At 40.0% G+C, this 22669-nt stretch overlaps 1 protein-coding gene across 3 annotated transcripts in view; it reads right to left on the bottom strand.

Moving 5' to 3' along the window:
• Positions 1 to 17555, bottom strand: part of LOC147178662 (TOX high mobility group box family member 2-like) — a 91572-nt gene extending 74017 nt beyond the window's left edge. For all 3 annotated transcript variants that reach the window (XR_015094176.1, XM_086069728.1, XM_086069729.1), the window contains exon 1: positions 16949 to 17555. Coding sequence is in view for 2 of the 3 variants with exons in the window: in XM_086069728.1 (XP_085925854.1) it covers positions 16949 to 17053 (105 nt within the window). In the remaining variant the exon portion in view is untranslated. The remainder of the gene's footprint in view (positions 1 to 16948) is intronic.
• Positions 17556 to 22669: the final 5114 nt, after the last annotated feature.

The raw sequence follows: 22669 nt of genomic DNA, 5'->3' as shown, positions 1-22669 counted from the left end.
TTACATATGACTCACTATTATTTCCATAAAGAGGACTTAATAATTTCCGTCTTGAGTACACAGGGTGGTGTTACTATGGGCACTGAGGCCTGCTCTTTTGTGGCTGGAGACAACAGCTGTCTTTACCTTTGGCAGGCAAACAGGCTCATTAAGGGCAGCCATGTTTGTTTTTGTGCCCGATACCTAGCCCTAAGCAAACACTGCCATATCTCGACTGTGCAGCCCTTGCAGTCTCAACATTTCCTTCCCTATTGTTGGGGGGGGGGGGGGGGGGGGGCTGGCCCGCTTAGCCCGCCATACGTTTTTCTTTTTTCCTGTGGGCTCTGGCCGAGCTGCCAGTGGCTCTCAAAGAATGCACGCTTAATTGAGAAATTTAGTCGAGGTTGAAGCTGATGCAATGCTGAAATGTTGTTAGAGATGCTATGAATGTTACTTGCATAATGTATGCCATTATAGCGCCTGATATTACATCTTGTCGAATATGACAAGAAAGGCCTCTTTGTTTGTCGTGTGGCAGACGTGATAAAGGCGTCATTATTTGGTGCGCTCACAGTGAAAATGTGCGCTGAAAGGTTCCATTCACATATTCTTTCTTCTCGCACCACTGTCTCGGGCTTGAGTGACAAGGCAGGTTGAATTCGGAACGCTTTGACAAAAATTCCATTTTAGAGGGAAAATGGCATTGGCTGTGATTCCATTACTGTAGATGGCAAACATGGGAACGCTTAAACCCAGTAGGCATTCACATTCATTTATATACAGGGGTGGCGGGGGTGGGGGGAAGCCAACTTTTTGCCTTTTCGATAATGCGCATAGAGCAGTACTTGAGGATTTTCATCTTGCAAATTCCAAGAGAAGTCTTGCAAAAATGTACTCACTTATTTGATTTCATCTCCTTTCACCATTTGTCATGGCCAGAGTCACAATGCATTGTGAAATGAGTTCTTAATGTGGAGTAATGAGACTGTCATGGCAAGGCAGTCTCTGCTTGTTTGAGTTTGACTCATGTTGGAGATTCAATTAAATCAGCTGAAGTCAAGCTGGCCTGGGGCCAGATCGGTAATGGGTGACCTCATTCAAACAATGCTCTGACATATTGAAACAATAAGAGGAAGGGCCTTGAGCCAGTCGCAAAAGCAAACTGCACTCAGAAGCGATAAGGTAGAAAAATTACAGTGAAGTCACTAAAGTGTTTGAAAGATTCACACAGTCATTTGTCTTCGGGCAGATTTTTGTTTTATACTTTTGGTGCTTGTAAATCACTTTACTGTGTGTGTTTGTGCGCGCGCATGTGCGGCATTAACATAAAAGATCTAAAGGAGGACAGAACTGTGTAGTACTACTCTGATAAAAGCACAATCAGAAGCTATCAAATCATCAACATTTTCACTACAGTGGAACTGAAAAGTGCAGACCATTTGAACATTGCAACTACATAAAATAAGTTGACCAACAATAAAAAGCACTGTCTTAACTTAAATGGCAATGCAAAGGTGATTTTCTCATTACAAAATATCTTACTAAAGTAAGCCTTTGATCACTTAAAATGCCACTAGAGTTGTACAGCTTGGTATTTATGTATTCCTCTTATATTATATTCCTGTTAATCCGTTACTCTTTCAATGTCAAATGTCCCCATTCTTTTAACATCCCTTGCTGAGGCTGGTCCTCTTTTGAAGTAAGTGCTGTAAAAAGTTCCTCAAAATTTCCACTGTATACAAACATGCATAATGACCTTTGACTCATTTAGCCTGGAATAACAATTTTAAAAAATGCTCAACCCTAACACTGCCAAATAAAATTCAAACACAGCTGGTGCGTCTCTTCTGTTTGAGGTTTACTTGTCTGTTTACAAGTCTAAGGCGATTTATTTGGATGTTGAAATGTCTGTACTCTAAATCAAGACACAAACACTCCCAAGGCTATGTAAACAGCCTTCGCAGTTCCAACCTCCAACCACGCTTACCGAGCACTAACTTTGACGCCAAGGCCAAAATGATTTGGAAAGGAACCCCATTGTCACACAATTTGTAAGAGAGGCCATTCCTCCATTTAATCTTAACCCAAATCCACTGTCACTATACAGGAGAGGTGCAGGCATCCTCTGAGTGCTTTGTGGAATAAACAGAAACAAGTTTAAAACATCAATATGGAACATCTTGCACTACTCACTCTTGTTTCCCTATCCACTGGGGCCAAATCAGTTACAGTAAACAGATAAAAGAGTGCACGCATTCACAGTAAGTGCATCTCATTAAGCTGCGTTCCCTCCGGCCCTAATTCCATTAGAAATTAAAACTAGAGACAATTAGTGGCAGATTGGTCTCAGCTCAGCGCACTACAGAGTGCTTCTCAAGGCTCCGAAATGACTTAATTACAGGCTCATCTGGAAAGTGTGCCATGGAAGAGCATACAATGACTATTCGAAGAAATTTGGCAACCCAAACATGGGTCAAAGGTAAACGTAAGTAAACGTTTTAAATGATGCTGTTACCATAATGTACATGTGGAACTAAACAGGCTCTGCATTCAGAACCAAAATAAGAGCACTGCAAAACCTAAAACATTAAGTAAGATATAATTTCTCAAATTTAACCGAAATTAGCTTATTTTGATTTGACAAGATATTTTTTACTTAAAAGGAAATTGTCAGGCAAGATCATTGTGCTTATTTTAAGATACTCATTACTTAATTATCTTATTTGTTCAAACAGTCTTGGCATTGAGTGTTAACAGCCAGTTTTAAATACGGTGAGGATTAAAAGAAGCATTTCCCACATTTTAAGATGACAACTAATCAACATCAAAGGCCCTGAACTGGAGTTTCATGAGTTTTCTTATTTTAAGATTTTGCATAATCTAGTAATAAGATAAATGGAAAAAAATACAAGTAAACAGACAAGTGCAATATGGTTATTTTTGTTATATTTACTAAACTCATTTGTCCTTCTTTCAGTACCAGCTCAATGGTCAAGTTTTCAAATAAGGAGATAGCAGGGGGTTTTCTATGTAGAAAATGTGGAGGCGGCCGCCACCACCTAATTTGCTCGCCGCCTCTAGCCTGAGCGACTGATATCGCTCAACACAGCCGTAGCGCTGCAGCTGTGTTGATTGACAACGTATTTTAACTGCAGTTGCAGCGTTGCACCATTATGGAGGGGCAATATCAACAGCAGTGCACAGGAAAGACCTGAAGTAACACCCAAAGAAGAAACAGGTTTTTTTTAACTTTATTGTACCGAAGAAGAAACAGATCACGGAGCAACTGTTGCACACGTCCACTTCCTGGTTGCGAAGCAGAGGACCGGTGGCTCCAGCCATGCACAAAGATAAAAACACAGTATATACAATAAACATAATAGTGTTTTACAACAACGCTGAACTATATTTACAATTTAATAAGTACTAGTGGATAAATTTTGAATGAATGTAGTAATAAAATAAAATAAACGCAGGTCGTGGCCGACAGCACAACACCGGGCCATCCACTTAAATAAACTTTCAGCCAACCGCAGCACGGAGCCTCCCTCGGCGCTCGCACGGCCAATGGTCATGGCTCCAACTTCGGGTATGGCGTCTTTAAAGATAAACCCTAACAGGAAGTAGGGGGACCAACATTTGAAGCTCAATTCATTCGACCCGCAAATTGGAGTCATGTCCCGCAAAATCAGTGATTGCTCTAATAATACTAATAATAATAATAATAACGATAATAATAATTTAAAAAAATAAACTTAGAGAGTTTGGCGCGATACTGTCAGCTGTAACCACGACAACAACGCGCCACACAGGCCTGTTTGTTAGCCTCATGTTGCTATCTTCAGCTAGCCTGTCCAATAACAACAACTGCGTAGCTGGTCTTGAGGACAACGCACAGCAACATTTCAAGACACTGTTACCTTTGTAAACACTTCACTTGTGATACGGCATCCCGTCACATTCAGGTGATGAGTGATATATTTTTAATCTGGCAAACTGTCTTCACACGATCAGTGGCACTGTTTGGGGACGGCAATAAGTAAACAAAACCTTCTAAATTGAGCTAGTGCATTGCATAAATGTCAGTACAGTGTATATATTGTAATACTGTACTTTTGTTATCCTTTAAAGCATTTATATGAATGTGTTCAAATAAATGAGGTCATTTTAATGGTTTTAGTATGAATCATAGCCATGATGCAGTTGTACAGTATAAAAATGCTTAATATGAAATCATCACAAAACTTACGGGCCACCACTGCAAATTATTTTGCTGATAGTAACCCACAAACATCTGCAGAGTGTGGAATGTTCTGATAATACTTGCACTTCTGGTCTAAACATCAACTTGACATTTTTAGTATTTAAGATGTAAATGGATATATATGGTGTATGATGTGTAGACACTTGTACTAATAATATGAATCAATGTAGTATTTATCAGTAATATAATGGAAAAATGCTGTGAAATGTGAATACCGGTATTTACTTTGCAAGTCAAATCACATGTGCACCCCTAAATTTTCTTTCTATGCTTCTAAAAGTTAGGGGTTACCGCGCCCCTCGCAAAAAAAAATTTTTTTGTCTGCAACCCTGATATATGTGCTAGAAATGGGTAAACCACCATCAGCGAGTCTGCCCACGGGAATGTCCCACATTGTCCCTCACAAATGGCCGTTAATGGTATCGGTCACCGCCGCGAGTGCTGATACCTTAAAATAAGACTGGTATTGGCACCAAAACCCGGTATCGGTTTTGTACAAGTAGCTAAGTTGATGTATCGAATCTGTTGCTCTCCGTCATTCCCTTAAGTATGATAGCTTCTGATTGGTTAGTGTTAGTCAGCTGATAGGGGATCAGGAAGTGTTGTCACTCTACCTGCCATTTATGACGAGTAAAGTTTAAATTAAGAATGAACTCCATCCTGCCTTTTCATTTGATAAACAGTGTTCCATTAACCACTAACGAATCGTCACATTAGACTATAGCTATGCGACGTGTATTTGTTATACGTTTCTGAGGGGTTTTTTCTCACAAATTTGCCACTTTATAAACTCGCAAATTTGCGAGTTTTTTCTCGGAATATTACCCCTAAAAAAAAAAGTGTGGCCCTAATACGTCGTCGTAGAGTCAAATGTCATTTTTAGTATAAACTATTTTGCGGCCGCTGAAAAATCGGTGGCAGGTCGCAAATGCTCCCCGGGCCATAGTTTGGGCACCATTGCCCTACAGTTTTGTCAAAATCTATTTGGGGGGAAAAAGTGGCCATTTAGATTATTAGTAACAAATGTAAAAATAAGTAGCTTTTTTTTTTTTTTAAATAAAGAAAAGGTTGTGCCTAGCGATAAAACCATGGATGCTGCCCACAGAAGCAGTTTTATCGGACCAACACTCACTTTTTTTGATAGAAAGGATGGCTTTGTTCTACTAACAGCTGAATTTGGCAAAAATCCGTGCCTACTTTTCAATAACTCTTTGGCTCGCTGATCTGATCGGTAGACAGAACGTTCATCCACTCCTTCATTGTTTGACAAGAGTGCCGATGATATAATGAATGCCAAACTAACAAAAGGTCAAATAGTGAGTCCGGATTCAGAATAGAGCTCTGGGGGAGTAAATGTACAGTATTACCGTAACACTTTGAAGGATGTAAACCTGATCCCTAATGTCAGGTTGGCATGCTATCTGTAGCCACATTTAATTAACACTGACAGTTGGGTTTAAATAAAGTTGAAATGAAATCAGCATCAAGTCTTGTCAGACTTGACGGTATGCAATCACTCATCACTGACAAAAGAAGAGCAAGTTATGCCATCAAAAATAATCCTATAATTAATGTATCTATTCTTTTCAAGGAAAAGGCATTTTTGGGGGATATTTGAACCAATTCTAGTTTATGTAACGACTACCCGGTTTGCCCTTCAAGACAGACGCACAGAGTCATTTCATTGTTCTATGTCGGTGGTGTCACGTGACACCATGTCCTATTATATTGTGATGTTGTCATGGTAGGAGAGGAAATGAAATGCCTTAAAGCTCTATGCTCCGTGTGTGTGTGCGTGCGCGTGCGTGCATGTGTGTGTGTGTGTGTGTGTGCAGGGAGGGTCCTGTAGGGTTCAAAATTTACCACTCTAATTGGGCAACTTGGGATTATTATTTTTCTCTTAGCTTCCTCATGCAACCATTGCAGCTCATGCATCGGTCCAAAAAGATTTCAACGGAGGCTTTGATCGATGGGAGTTTATAGCAGAAAATGTTCCGGCACAATACTGGCAAGAACATTACAGTTAGATAGTTAATTAACAGAAATATGTGCTAATTTCTGTCTTCCTTTCATGAAAATTGAGTTTCAAGTCATTTACAGGAATACACGAGTGCTTATCTCATATGCAAAGTATGAGGTTAAAGTGCACAATTGTAATCGATTTGCGTGTAATGAGTGTACAAAAAAGTGAACCAATCAATGTTAATTATGCATGTTGCATTTCTACACGGTTGTTTTCTTGCTTACTTCCAATAACAGCCATGCACCCAAAAACAAAAATCCATTAGTAGCAATTTGCTTGTCAAAATAATGTCCCATACATTACATCCACGGCGGACATGTTGCTATTAAGCATAATAAGACTCAGTCAAGATATATCTACAGTATGTAGATTAGGTTTACCATTTTCATTTCATTTCGATGTTATTTTTCCATCATGACACTTGAATGTCGCACGGGCAATAATTACCCGCCAAATCTATAGACGATTCCTTTTAATACAATTATATGCAAATACCCGAAGTGCTCTTACAGTATATGCAAGCCAGTTGCCTATACGACAGCAGTATAATATATATGATACGCCCTACCCCCACTGTGTTGGATAGAATTATAATTTACGAGATCTCATCTAGTGGCTATAGAGGAATTGAGGAGGTTAATAAAGTTTTGTGTGGTGCAGTATGAACAGCGTGAGTGGATGTGATAAGAATGTCATGAATAAAGCTGGTTTGCTGGTTTACATCACCTGGTGCAGTTTTTCTCTGACTGTAGCACTTTGAAACGCAGCCTATTGGTGTGTATTGTCAATTTTGATTAGACAATCTTATAAAAAAAAATTGAAGCGGAGGCATAAAATAAAAATGCAAAATCAATATATTTACATAAAAAAACGGATCTACATGATTTAAATCAGAATAGCAATTAACAATATGTTTAATTATTGTATTTGTAGTTTGCAGTAGTGTAGTGCACTACTCGACTGAGAGCTTTCTCATATATCGACCCCGCCAATTAGCTAATTAAGGTTAACTGCAATTCTGCGCCAAAACACTGCAAACTACAGCCACAACAATAAACTAACAAAAAACAATTGTTTCATATAACATCTCATCAACATTACATTGTACATGTGCACCTTTTCAACCTGCTGGTATGTGTATTTATTTACCATTTAAGGGTCTTAATATGGATTACAAAGGATAGGCACAAGAATGAATTTTTGTTCATTGATGACTTATTAAATGTGTCATAAAATAATTCAGGCAAAATTGTCTGCCCAACTTGACTGCGATGCTGCTGATTTATTCTCAATTAGTTTGCAGTCCAAAGCAGGAGTTCAGAACAATTATAGCGACAGCCAATAAATTGATTAATATATTTTGCCCTTTGCTAATCTCAGAAATGTAGTCAAAGGGTCATCCCTAATGGATTATTTTTATGTGTTTGTGTGATGTGGTGAAAAGGATGGACATCATTTAATGCTTATAACAAAATTCAGCATGCTACTTAAAGTCTAAGGCTACGTGTGCTCTGTATCAAGTGCTCTTGTTTAGGTCACAGTAAACCTGGGGCACTTGCCGGCGGAGCTTAAGTCAACCATCTAACAAGTTCCACGCATCACAATGGCCTACAATGTCAACTTCCTCTGACAGAATTCTGATCAGGGAAACATATGGTGGGGTACACTCTCTCTGATGCAGTGCTACCTGACTTATGTTTGTTTACGTGCGTGCGCGTGCTTTGTTGACAGGAAGCCGTCTCACCAGGAAGCATGAGGAGGAGCTTGTGTAAGTGACAGAACGAGTGAGGGGAAAAAAGGGAGGTGCAGGGAGAAAGGCGGAGAGAGGGGGTATTAGGGTGGAGTGCACTTTTTCAGCAGGCCAGGCAAATGACATGATCTCTAATTACCCACAAAAGCACTGTGTAACCCGAACCACAGATTAGGCGGTATTATCGGGCTTAATAAAACATGACCATCTCTCAGTTTCACTTGCTTTTCACTGCTGTGACACAAACATTGTTGCTGCTTATGACACTGACAGCGCCTTTGTGTACAAGTATGCAGCATCCTCCTTCTTCTTTAGCACTGGCACTGGTATTCGTTTGATGAAAACACTAAAATTAAGCGTAGTGCTTGGCTTAACTTGACTAAAAATAACAATTCCTGAAAACAAAATTCCCAAAAACTTTATTGTATTTTGAATGCAGGAAGGAGATCCAGGTCAAACATTGTAAAAGTGTTTCAGCATAGATACAAAATCAAAACAGATATGTACAGTTATTTTCTGTCCTCAACTCAAAAGGACCAAAAGAATGACGTTGCACTTCTTACTATCTTATCTGCTGTGTACGAATGTTGGTCCAGCTGATTTTATTTTTGCCTGGTCAAATGACACCACTTGTTGCTAGGTAAATTTCATGGGGCACAATAATATGAGCTCCAAAGCAAATTAAACAAACATACTGTAGGTCAGCCATTCTCTCATGCTATAATTGAAGTATTAGCATTAGCATTAGCATTAGCACAGCTCTGATTACATTGCATCTGCAGAGCTGGTTCATTTTACAAACTGCACACAGAGACAGAGTCACTTTTATTTTCTGCTACGTACACAATACGCTACATTGATACCATTGTGGTGTGGGATACAATTGCACACATCCCATACACAAGCACACGGGCAACACACACACACTATACACACATACACAGAATGCTTTCTTGGGTCTCGCGGTTTGTGCCAGTAAGTGCTGCTTTAGAATAGAGTTGGTGTTGGGATTTGTTTTACTGTCTACTGTGATATTAACAAAACTATATATAAAAAAAGATCAGCTCAAGTTACCCTTTCCTGTCTGTTAACAACCCTCGCAATGCAATGATAGGCTGCTGGAGCTTGAAAAGACCTAAAACAGTCCCTGAAAGCATGCCTACATTAACCTCATGTCATTATTTGCAGAATGCTACTTTTCATTCTTCAGTTTCTTCACTTATCTCATCCACATTGCTCAGGGCCATGAGAATGTGTATAGTTTAACAATACCAAAAAAGGGCCTTTTTTTCTTACTTTCCTGTGATATTCTCCACCCCCTGACCTCTGTGCTTCTTTTTCAACAACATCAGTCAAGATCCGTTCTCTTTCCATAATTGTGCTCTTAAGCCAACTCCCATGCTTTAAACCAAATATAATAACAGTGCAAAGAGCTGACGCCACACGGTATTACAACTTCCATGTAGCAGACTTTCTCAAACACTTCTCCTTGTAAACAATCATAGAGCTCATCATTGTCTCTCCAAAAAGAGCCACAGTTGGATTCCCTCAGTTGTTCTGTGGGCTCCCGCGGCCTTTGCTACAATTTCAGCCTTGCCCAGGCAATTATATCAGCCTGCTAAATATGTCAGACAGACACAATAAAGAAGTATTCTTGACAGATCACATGGACTTCGCCAGCCTCTCAGCAGACTTTGACTTCCATGTGTGTGCTATCCCTTCAACCTGCAGTGCAAACACTGGGGCCGATTATATTTGTAAGAGATATTCCATTAAACAAGAGAGTAAAAGAACCTTACAACCTTGGCAAGGAGCTTATAGCAGGCCCCGCAGTGTTTGCACAGGGCATACCTCGGGAAGCTGAGACAACCAAGAATGTTTGTCCAGATCCCTGCCTCTTCCATTCATACATATATGCATACATGCGCAACATGTGTGCGGTATAGAAACTAATGACGCCCTTCATGCTGAAGGTTCTTCTCATGCAATACAACAATTCAGGTATACACATTATATTATGACTATAAACAATATAAAGCAGGCAACGAACCATGTTTGCTAACTTGGATACCACGGACCTCAATATAAGGCCATGTTTAACCGCGCCATTTAATGATTAAAATATTATGGAAGATATATACATATTAATGCAATAATTTATATAACTACATTGACGGTGAGTAAACATTTAGAAATAGTTACTACAGTGAAAACAATTTATGATGTACTACAATCTATTTTTTTCAATTTCTAAATATTGTAATGACTGCTTAGAAAAACTTAATACAGTGAGAACAAGTATTTTATTTCTACATATTTCCCTGACATACGCATTTGAACGCTAAAAAGGAAAATCTCGAGCTTTAACACTGTCACACATGGTTATGTCAGACTCTGTGCAGCCATTAACGAGCATAATCAACATTTAACTAAACACCCAGGGGACTATTCTGCAGCAGGTGCTGGCACCATTTCTTCTTTCTTCTTCAGCTGTAGGAATGAGGATGCCATTGCACAGCCCCATGGGAAGGCCCTGGCAGACTCATGTAAGCACAGTACACCAAGAGATGCGTCCGGGCTTCATTATGGCTAAAAGAGATGAACTTGTACCCACCAATCAACAACCATGACACTACAAGACATATTTGCAATATCACAAATGATTCTTTTACAAAGATAGTAAGACAAAATTTTGATTATTTGAGACCCTCCGAAATCTACAAAAACTCCTCGTTTATCGGTGACCTTCCAGACCAATAGATGAAATAAGTGAAATAGCAACCAAATATTATTGCATTACTTATTTACATTATAAAGAGTCATTCATATACTACCAAAATACATGCATGTGAGATGTAGGTATTTTTGTCCATTTGGGGTCACCATCCTCACATATTTAACTCATTCAATCCCAGACATTTTCACTGAAGCAACCCCCTTTGCTCCCGGCTGTTGTACTGGATTTTGACTGATTTTGCAAGACCCACAGAATATTGTGTTCTTTTGCTATAAAAACATGGAACCTACCAAAAGAAATACTCTCCTGACACCTGCTGGCCGTTTTTGTAATAACTTCCATAGCTTTAAGAGAACTCTTCATGTCAGAAGCTGTATCAAAGCCTGTATGCTCTAACATAAAAAATAAACAAAACATAAAAAACATATGAATATATCTTTGGGACATTTAAAATAGAACATGTTTATACATTTTTGGGAGCAAATCCCTCTCTCCCACTCTCTCGCTCTCAGATTTAGAAATAAAGCTGAGATACTTGCAAGTTTCTGCCTGACACCAGCGTATCATGATAGACGTGCTGAATGTCAATATAATATAAATAAATGTTCAATGAAATGTTTGATTGAAAAAAAATCAGGGAGCAAACGCCGGCATTGTGCGTGTTATAGGCAGAGGCTACTGTGTGACAGTAGATTTGAACCACAATTACAAGAACTTAAGAGGACCTTTTGAGTGCAAAAACATGTTTTGAGCTCAAAAGAACCGTTCTTGCCGAAGTAGCTGTCGAGAGTCGAACCAACGAAGCAATGCGTGCGCGCACATACTTTGTTGCGTATGCGCGCCAACCAAAACTGTGGCTAACTTTGTTCAAATTGAAGACCAGTCGACTCAGTACAACTCTTGGGATAAGATTATATTGTGCACACCAGCCCAATTAAACATATCCGGATATATACGTGGAGAGTTCCTTGTTTTTGACGTGCTCGCTCCAATGTTAGCCAGCACCAACCTTCAGCATCAGGCAAGTAAAACTCTGGTAATAATGAGCCCACTAAAAAGATAAAGTAGTCCTAAAATGGTTGGTCAACTCTAAGGTATATAAACCAATGAAACTATTACATTGTGAGTTTATGCATTTATTTAGTTATTTTTTACCAAATATTTTGAAGTAGTTTTCCTCTGGATAGTCGTGTTTTATTTAATTTGATCTTTAATCAGTTGAATTGATTTGAATTTATCATTTATCAATGTAATTGTTTTGCTTATTTTAAATTGGAAAAAATATTTAAAAAATATTGATATCGACTGATATGAAATACTCATATTGTGATACACTTTTCAGTCATATCGCCCAGCCCTATTTGTATTTAATAATAATTTTCTGACAAATTAAGTGCAATTGGATCATCTCATGTGGCACCCCTGATGATCACTCACAGCACACTAATGTGCCAAGGCAAAATGGGTGGAAATCAGTAAGTATGTGACATTACAAGGTTAGCAGTAGTAAAATAAAGTCACCAAGGTGAAAACATTAATCAAAGAAAGAAGTTCAGACCGTGTGACCATGTCAGAGCCAAGTTTGGTTTTATTGAAATGGTTTCAATAAATATTTCCTTTGGTCAGAGTCCCCTATAAAAAAAAAAAACTCTGTGTCAAAGTGTGGGGAATATGATGTAGTGTCTGTTTGTACTTGCCCCCCCCCCCCCCCCCCCCCCACACACACACACACGCACACTGTGTGTCACAAGCTTTTCCACAGTGGTATGCACAGCCTTCCTCTGCACAGGGCTATGAAAGCAATTGTGATTGTGATGCCGGAGTCAGCAAAACGCTTGAATGGCCCTGACTTAGCATCACACACACACGCACGCACGCACACGCACGCACGCAGACACTGTCCACATACCGGGCCACTGATTATTTCAACCCATTTGACTCTCACTCATCCTTTGATTCTCACTCTGCGCCTCGCTGTCACATGCCACAGAATTTGTCATTAGCTAAAAGCGACAGCAGTGTACACGCAACATGAACATGCAACAGCCTGCCTGAGTGACGGCTGCTACCGGTTAATTTGTTGTCCCTGACCAGGAGGTTATGTCTTAACTGAAGTTTGTAGGGTTTGATTGCGAGCAGGATTACATCAAAAGTGCTCAAACAATTCCCACACTATTGTGGAGGGTAAAAGCACAGGCCAAGAAAAGGTGCTGCAGGAGCAGATCCAAACAAAGCTCAAAACTACATTTATGATGTATTTGAACCTCTTTGTAATATTTTAATTGCTGTTTCTTAGTTGCCTTCTTTGTTTTTGCTGAATTTTGAAAAATCTCAACTAGAAAAGTTTTCTGGTGCACCAAACACCAAATTAGGATTGTTAGGCCTTGGTAGAAGTCTAATCTATACTGAGAAATATTCTAGTTTCAAGGTTAATAACATAACTGAGGCACTACATTGTAAAAAATATATGATGACTGACCCTAATTTGGATTGTTTGGTCCCAATGAGCGTCTTTCTTGTTGTTTCCAATTCTAGCCATGTTGTTGCTCTTTCACATTTGTCCAAAACAAACAATGAAAACAGTACATTGCAAAAGTATTGCATCACAACTTTTTTGATAGGTGCTGCCTAAACAAATGAAGAACCTATTCAATTTAGCTGGGGATCTAAACCTAGGTGTAGGACTTGTAGTCACAATTGCTACAATGGAACAGTCCAACCCAAAGAATCACATTACTATGCAGGTTTATTTTTTTACAAAAACTTGGGTGGTAGGTTGCCGGTGGGCTTCTCTACCATCAGGCCTACCACTCCCATTACGCTGAGTATGCATACGTGCGAGGGTACCATGATCCATGTGGCTCCTCCGTTACATACCAGAAGGTAGTCCATTAACTAACTAACAGATAATGGCCATAAACAGTTCCCGTTAGTCCTTGGTGGAAGTTTGAACCCGATTTACATTCTAGTTATATGCTCTACATAGACACAAGGTTGACTGGTACACCGTACAGAATGACCCCATCTATTCACTTGATGCATTATGAGCCTGGATGGAAACACTCTGAATATGTAGAGTGAAAGTAACCTTTGCACCGCACATACACAGACACACGCGCGCGCGCATGCATACAAGGCAGTACTGTAAAAAAAAAAAAAAAACAGGAGCGCGATAAGGCATTGAAATGGAGCGCATCATTTCCCAGCTTATCAGAGGCAGCGAAGGACCACCAGGCAACAAAGCTTCAGCTCTTTAGTCATGTCCTATCGAGGCAGATATCAGTTGTTGGGAGGATATATGAGCTGGGTGGGGCTTGAGTGTATAAACACTCTCTCTGCACTCTTGTACTGTAGGCAATGCCTGACTGGAGCGGCTGTAGCAGTCACCACTGTTTGATTAAGGTATTCAAATAAAGCAGCTGACAAGGTGTTCCCTTCTCCCAGAGCAAATGAGGAGAGTCTGGCAAACAAATAGCCTCTGCACAGTTGCAATTGTACAAGTGAGGAAAAATGTATCTGGTCCTTCTAAAACTGCCTTTTTGTGCATCACATGAGTAATACATGTAAGCATGCCGCCCGTGAGGCAGCAGACAGCATTAACAAATGACACAGTTTCATATTATCCCTGCTCAAAGCTGCTGTGGAGCTATTATTCTGTATATATTCTCTCAGGCACTGCGAGAGCGCCACGGAGATAAAAGACGTGAACGCATAGTGAAAATGAAGTGGGCACTGAAAAGTAGTGAAGTAGAAATCTTCAGGGTTATTTATGGATCTTTCTGAATCATCTCATCCTGCATTTGAAGTATCCCCCACAGTTCATTTTATGCTGCTTTTTCTCGGCGACCAATTGCCAAGCATCATGAACACAGTGTTGTCACTTTTCTTACCAAGGGGGTTATGCTTTGGTGAACAAAAAAGGAAAATTTGTTCAATGATTTACACATCATTTCACAAAGGGGTGTGGCATAGCAAGCCATTATATTTTGTCCGGATATATGTGGGTGAGTGAGAATCTATTGCAAGAATCTTAGTGACAACAATTAAGTCACAATTTGGTGCTGATCCAAACTCGGACTGCTCGGCTTTGGAAGTCTGCGCTCCACTGTTGTATCATTCGACTAATCAACCATATTGGAGCTATAAACAAAGAAAGAAAGCCTGAGGCCATAAAACACGCTCAGTACTCTTTGTTGTACTTTCTGACTGATCAACACTGTAACGGATATGCTTTCACTGAATGAGGTGGGTGGGATAAAAAAAAACGTGGCACCGGCAATCTAACAGCATGCACGCAAATGATTATGAATGAAAGCAGCTGCGTCGCCAAAATGAGCAGTGGGACGGCGTCTGAAAGCATGGCGGCGGCACACGTGTTCGCTGTCACATAAACTTGCTAATTACTCAAAAAGGGCTTGCGGTCACAATCCTCGCAGTATCTAGTGCCAGTCACCCGGCACAGTGCAGGTTTGCAAATAAACACACTGTAAAGCTGAAATACAAGCACATGCTCAGGTTATACCAATTAAGCATGTTCTCTATGGGTATATGTGTGTGTGACAGATAGAGACTCGATAGAAAAATAAGCAATGCTCAATCTCATCATGCTCACCACATTTTTGCTCAAATGGCTTTAAATGTCTATCAAGAGCATCCCAAATAATAAGGAAAAAAGACCATGGAATTATGGTAATAGGCAAAATGAAATTTCTGACTCCATAGTGGACAAGAAAGCGTAGAATCAAGATGTCAGGCATGATGTTTTGATCTACAACATTTTGAACAGAACGAATAACAGTTGTCTTTTAATAAGCGACAACCTTGAACTTCGTTATGTTAAGAAGACAAACAAAGCATTGACTGCTATCGTAGTTTACATGTATTATGACACCTGCACTTGTGGCCTTACTCTGGTATTTCAGTCATTCTGCCCGAGTAATGTCACATCCACAGGCTTCGGCTCCAGGATTATGCACTAAGCATATTCTTGGGATGATCCAAATTCATTTCACTCAGAAGCCTACAGAAGTGTGGGCTGAGTGGAAAAGTAATTTTTGAGTCACAGGTACAAATATGTGATTGATATGAACTGATCTTCACCAACACCTCTCTCTTCTTTCAACTAATTACTGGAATGTTCCGTTCGGTTACACTTTCCGTTGCCCACACAGTCAATCACACAGTTCCTAACAGTGTCATGTATCATTCACTTAACTGTAAAAAGGGGAACATCGTCTTAAGGAAAGAAAGTTCATCAGGGATCAGCGTGAATGACTGACAGGGTGAGTGCCAACATTTGAAACATGAAATCTTTGGATAGATGGCCTACTGTTGATGCAAACTATCAACTCACTAGACACTTCATTAGGTGCACCTGCACAGTTGAATGTGATTTTGCCTTTGAAAAGAAAACAATAACCGGTTTTGCATACTGTACCATATGGTTGTCGTTTGTAGTTGTGTGCATTGAGAGCTATTTCTAACATTTTGTGTCTGGCGATGTAGTGGAATGACACTGTCAATCAAAGTGAGCATCTTTTTAAAAGCAGCAATAGGTTTCATTATGAAAGTGTACCTAATGGAGCGGCCAGAGAGACTCGAAAGTAGTTGGCCATGTTTTGTTGCACTATGCTGAACTTACAGACACAGTGCTGCTCCAACCATGTTGTAACATGACAGCTAGCCCCCTTCTCAGTGGCTTTTATATTAAAATGTGTACTGTCAAATGCCAAGTACGCACTTCAGTCACATTATGCGGTACGTATCGCGTTACAAAGCAATTAAGAGTACATTATTACTAGCAAACACCCATTAAATCGTCTAACTCCTGGTGGTTAAGCGTGCAAGCTAGCTATAAAGAATCAAGGAGCCCACTATGGATTCTTTACAGCCTCTCTTTCACGCCGGGTTGGGACAAATGTCAGATTTGCGCGTAACATCAACATCACCGTGGAAATGTCACATCAGAACGACAAAATACGGCAAAAGTAAAAGTTACACTAAACGTATATTTATAATGCCAGGTAAAAAAAAATAAGGCAAGTGGTCAAACACGCAAACTATGGAGAAGAAAGACAGCGAAAGTAAAACGCGCGTAAAAGAAAAAAACGTCGCAGGTTGTCAAAACGTTGGCGCGTATACACACAAACACACACATACACGCAGCGTGTTAATTACTTATTGCAATTGTTTTACCTTGTTGGAGTGGTAATAGTCCAGCGAGCTCAAGCAACTTGGATCAGCGGGTAGAGAGCATGAACCCACATTGGCCGGGGGAGCAGGGTAAAATCTCACGTCCATCTCAGGTTGAGCGAGCCTGAACGCATCAAATCACTTCCAGCTTGGATTCGAACTCACTGTTGTCGAAAAAAAAACTCTCACACACGCCAAAGAAGAGAATTAGACAACAACGGAGAATTTAAGTAGTTCTCGGTGTACTTCCACCCCCCCTGTTCAGTGCCCGGCTGGTGCGCAGTGGTCCTCAGCGTGACAAATAGTCCCTCACTCCAAACACAAATGTCATGGATGCACACGTGCTGCCACAACTACTGTATATCCGGGTATTCCACAGCAAAACAAATCTCCCAAGTTAACACTTTCTTTTTCTCTCTCCCTTTGTTTGTTTGTTTTGTTGTTGTTTTTAACTCCACCGTCAAATGCCAGCCTTCTCTGTGCGCTCTCACACTGGCTTTGTTATGGACGTGCACATATTCTCGCACTGGTTCCAGTACACAAAAGTGGTCGGACTTCCCTCTGCCATGCGACCTCTGCCGATAATACACGGGGAAGAGGAAAAGAGAAAGAAGGAGGGAGGGGGAGGGGAGGAGAGATTGGTTGGCTGCCTTGGCAACCGTGTGCTCCTTTCTGCAACTGCGCACTCCCGATTAGGAACAAATGTATTGTATAGCGTGCGCGCACGCGTGCGTACGTGTGCTGTTTCAATACTGGTGTTCCATAAAAGCTCCCATAAGGGTTTTTGTGCCAAGGCGGAGTGCAGGGGGATGCACTCGCTCACTGAGTTCATGTGCAAAAAGTTCCATTACATTTTGTGTTTGTGTGTGTAGTGAAGTCCAGTATTTGCATGACTTTTTAAAGTAAAATTCACCTGCTGCACCCTGAAAGCACATTTACCGCTGCATGGGATTTTTTTTCATGACGCTATTTGCAATGGAGCCAACAAAATCAATGTTAAGGCCACACCTTATGAAATAAGAAAACATAAACCATTCATCATCCAATTCCAAATTGTGCACCAACTTCTGAAGCATTGGGCAGTAGAGGCAAAGTTCATTTATTGTATTATCATCATTATAGTCTATCAATTATTTTTAAGATGTTGCAAAATTCATTTGAACATATTCAGTTTAGGTCTATCTCCCGTTACTCTTAAACATCCAGTTTAAACCTATACAATGTTAGTAGCATTGCATCCTATTCCCTATAACATCATTTTTACTTCATGATTTCTTTTCATCATTACATTTAATCATAAATTGAACAACCCATCCATCAATGAATGCATTTGAATGGCCTTTCAAAATATAGTTTATACTTTATCTTGGACACTCATTGAAATACATTTCAAGTCAAGACATTTAAACTTTTGTGACGAGAGTCCAGAATTATGATCACAATGTATTTCACTGAATTCGAATTTGCAGGGTGCCTAGTCCAGATAACATTGAAATAGAGTTACAAATATTTCGTTATATTCCATTAAAACATTAGTTTACTAAACTGCCTTATTTGTGTCCATTTTGTTCATTTTACCTCTCCAAGTATGATGACTTGCCTGATAGGCAGTTAAAGCAAAGTTTATGCATTTCATTGCAAATTACAGTACATATGCCTGTAAAAAGTTGAATGGATGAAGTGTTTTAATGTTGCAAATACAAGCGCGTAACAATGCACAAGGTGATGGTATAAATACGCAAATAATGAGTGAGCCCAGCAGCCAGTGGAATTATGTACAAGAGTTTAATCTTGTATCGCCATTCAGTTGCAAATGTGTGGTGAGAGCAGCCGAAGCTGGGAGAGCTGCCTCTGACAGCTCTCGGAATGTGATGGATAGCGTACCCTTGCCCTGTGATGTGCATGCACATTTGATGTTGAAATGGCCTATCCACAGCACCATTGTCTTTCAATCATGTCAAGGCAAAGTACAGAACAGAGCACATTTTCTGTTGCCCGACGTTATTACTGTGCTACAGCACAATCCTCGCACCCGCGCCTGCACGCAAACGCCTTCCTCTCATGACTATGCTCACTTTCATTAAGCCTGTTTCTGAGATGAATGTTGTAATCATATCAAATGGTTATACATTATAGTGGAGCGTCTAAGGTCAAATTCAATCTGTTGCGGGACGTGGATTTGTTTGGATTTCAAAACACTTTCCCCAAAAACTATCCCAAGGTCAAACTATCGGCAACTTAAAACCTTTATGAACTGCACAGCCAATTTTTAATGGACATTTGAACATTGCAACAGTCATTCAAGTGTCACAATAAGTTCACCATTGTTAAAAAGTAACGAGTGACTTAGCAGTTTGAAAATTGCTAGCAAGATATGAATGTAGCCTTAATTTACTCATCTTCCCACCTCCATTCAATAACGGATAGGATTACGAAAGTGTGTAGTTGCGATACAGTAAACAGAGCGAATGCATTTTCAGCTATACAACAGAATAGCAGATAAGGCTAGCAATAGCACGGTAAACAAGTCGACGTGAGCCACGGCTGCTAAGTTGGTGGCATGACTTATTGCTAACAAAGTGTTGGGTGAGTTTTTTTTTTGTTTTGTTTGAATGTACAATCAATTACAAATGAAAACAGGGTATAAACATACCTGTTGACAGAAATGTTGCTTCGCTCTGCTTGTTTGCTAGTGCTAGCATTTTCCTTATTTTCCAAAGGTGGATATTCAAAAATAATTTCAGCTAAGCTCCCAAAACCCAAGCTAAAAGGTCAGCGTGATGATGCTGGGGTGTGCCGGTGACCGGCTATGCGCTATGCGCGTACCAGAGAGCACACAACAAATGCAGTCACGCCACTTCATCAGTTATACGGCTTCTTTCTTCGATAGGTTGTTCTCTTTTGGCCACAGTGTATTGTGTATAAACCAAAAAAAAGTCAACATCCCCTTTAAAACATGATTTCAGGGGCACACAGGGGCGGGATTGACTGGGTTTTGGTATTTTCATAGCCACATGTAGCTAGCTTGGCGCAGTTAAAAACTTTGCGCTGCTGTAGCACAGCCGACTTGGTTCATCACCAATCACAGCGACTCTTCTCATTCCATTTAGAATCGTCACGCTAGAGGTGTAGTGCTTGACATGGCAGAGGCTGAAACTGATTTGCTGAAGTGCATGTAGCAGATCAAGGTGTACAAAGTATGTTTATAAGGAACTGCAATCATACGTCCACGGGCGGATGATGTAAAGTTGGCCAGTGAGAGCACAAATCTGTGAAGTGGCCATTCAAAAACTCTCTTCCGCCCTAATCGTTTGTGTTCGTGTGCCTGCAGGCCAACAAGTGACCATAGAAGTATGATGCAATTACCTTAGCTGTTGTTATTGTTTTCACATAAGAATGCCACTTATGTATCGTCTTTACTGTGATTAAACATCTTGTAGACAGGGATTCTTTAGGTGGACCTGAAAGTTAATAAAAGAGTGTATAACAGTGGTAGGGGTACATTTGCGTGTTTGTTTGTTTTAACCAAAGCAATGACGACAACGTGTGCCCACTGCTGTGTCTCTCTCACCCCTCTTAATGTTAGAAGGCAGCTTCTTTTATTCTGGAGAGCGGGCGTTGACTTGCGGGCACAGTCCGTCCTTCCTCAAACCCACCACATCCACCCCAACCTCGGGCCCAGCACACTGAGGGTTAAACACATGGCTCGGTGCCATGGCTTCATGGGAATGGAATGTGGAGTGCTGTGTGTGCACGGCTCCTTTCCCAGCATCCTACACTGCCCTGTCGCATGCTAATGATCAGTATTATTGAAGCACAATTGATGGGCTAGCAAGCAAACAAGAGAAACTAATTACTACTAAGACTTTATTGTCCTTTAATTACGCGAGCTCTGCGGCAATTAGCGCCGCACAAAGGCGCAGGCCTACTTTAATCGCAAGTAAAATGTGATGCAGATGCAAACATTTGGAGGATGAAAGGTAGATAAGATCATTTGAATTTTGGTCCGTTTTGCAGAAATGGCGGCTGACTTGGGTAAAGCACGGAAAAACTAAAGGACTGCTGAGGGTTGAGTTCATTTTGACCCAGAATCATCTCAACAAGCAGTAGCTATGTCAAAATTGAAACACTACAGTTGTGATTTGTAATTTTCACATTTTCATCTACTGTGATAAAGAAGAATAAAAACATCATCGATTTATCTAGGAACTTTCGACGGTGGTTAAATACTTAAGGAGAGTGACAAAGACATGATAAGAAGCCAAGCTAATGAATGCTACATGCTAACCTTGTCAGTCTTATGACATCAAACATCCTGAAGTACAATCATATTTGTGGAGTTTTACTAGCACCACACAAAACATTAAGCAGTAATGGTTATAGATATGAACAACATAGACAACTCCCTGAAAAATAAATAAGGGACACCTCATCGACAAGGACGACCAACCTGATTGCTTCAGCCTTGCTGCTTTTTTTATTTTTGTAGGTGAAACAATTTTTTTTCATATTTTTGAATGATATGAACACATGTAAAAGTTGTTATCCATAAATATACTTTAATACAAACTAACAAAATTAACTTCCGAAAATAAATAGCTCTCAAACAGAAACCTTTCCTACTTAACTTAAAGGGATACTTGACTCATTAAGCAATTTTCAGCAGTAAATAGTTAATATTTTGTCCTGAATGAATTTGATAACTTTTATTTTTCATGTACAAATATTTCCACTTGCTGTCGACTGAAGATGACATCACCTGTGCTGAGCAAGTAGGTAACAACCAATTATACCTCACCTGTTTTCTGGGTTCGGTCTGCAAACTGAGCCATGATTGGTTGTTGCCTAGTTCCTCGGCACAGGTTATGTCATCTTCAGTGGACAGTAAGTGGAAAAAATATTTTTAAACATATTTATACATGAAAAATAATGAAGTTATCAAATTCAGTCTGGACAAAATATTAACAATTTCTTGCTCCAAATGACTCAATGAGTCAAGTATCCCTTTAACAATAAATAATAAGCAGAACATTCAACCTGTAACTTAGGAAAAGCTCAATGCCCTAGACTATTTATATATATTTGCCTATTTTTATTTCATCATCGTCATTCAGTGTTCTGAGAGTCAACTTTAGAGCAGTCAGCTGAGTTATAGCTCAAACCATGCATAGAATGTGATAGACACGGGCTACGTCTGCAACAGTCACTTGTAAATTAGATAAACGATTTTTACTGTATATATTTATAATTAGTGTCGTATATCAACTGCATGTACAGGAAAAATTATACAAATCTGCTTGAACTTGTAATGAATGTGCTGTCAGCTCATTGGTCACAGAGCAGGAAGTCCTTGGAACTTTACCGTAAGTTCTCACATAAAGGTTACTGTTATTCATTAATTCCATTGACATTTTACGGACTATTTTTGACTCTCACGGTATTACGAGACAAAGTGCGTCCCTTGACAACTCAATACGGGACGCGTACTTATAGGTCTAAAAACGGAACGATTCCGTATTTCAAGGGACGGTTGGCAACCCTACTGGGCACCGTATGTGGGCTAAGCGCAAGTGGGTTGCTTAGCCCACAGCAAATTTGCTGACTGGGTCCCTTCCTTTAAACATGGAGAGTGAATAACAAAGTAGCTTTGGTCCAGAATATTGAAAAATAATTAAATTAAGTCAGGTACCAGCTGTCAAACTCATTTACAGCTACCAGCCAGGC

Source organism: Leptonotus elevatus, chromosome 2, assembly GCF_054856555.1.
Source record: "Leptonotus elevatus isolate MCC_2025b chromosome 2, RoL_Lele_1.0, whole genome shotgun sequence".
In the NCBI taxonomy this organism is placed as follows: Eukaryota; Metazoa; Chordata; class Actinopteri; order Syngnathiformes; family Syngnathidae; genus Leptonotus; species Leptonotus elevatus.
Note: the sequence above shows the minus strand (reverse complement) of the source record. Positions and strands in the feature narration are given on the sequence as shown.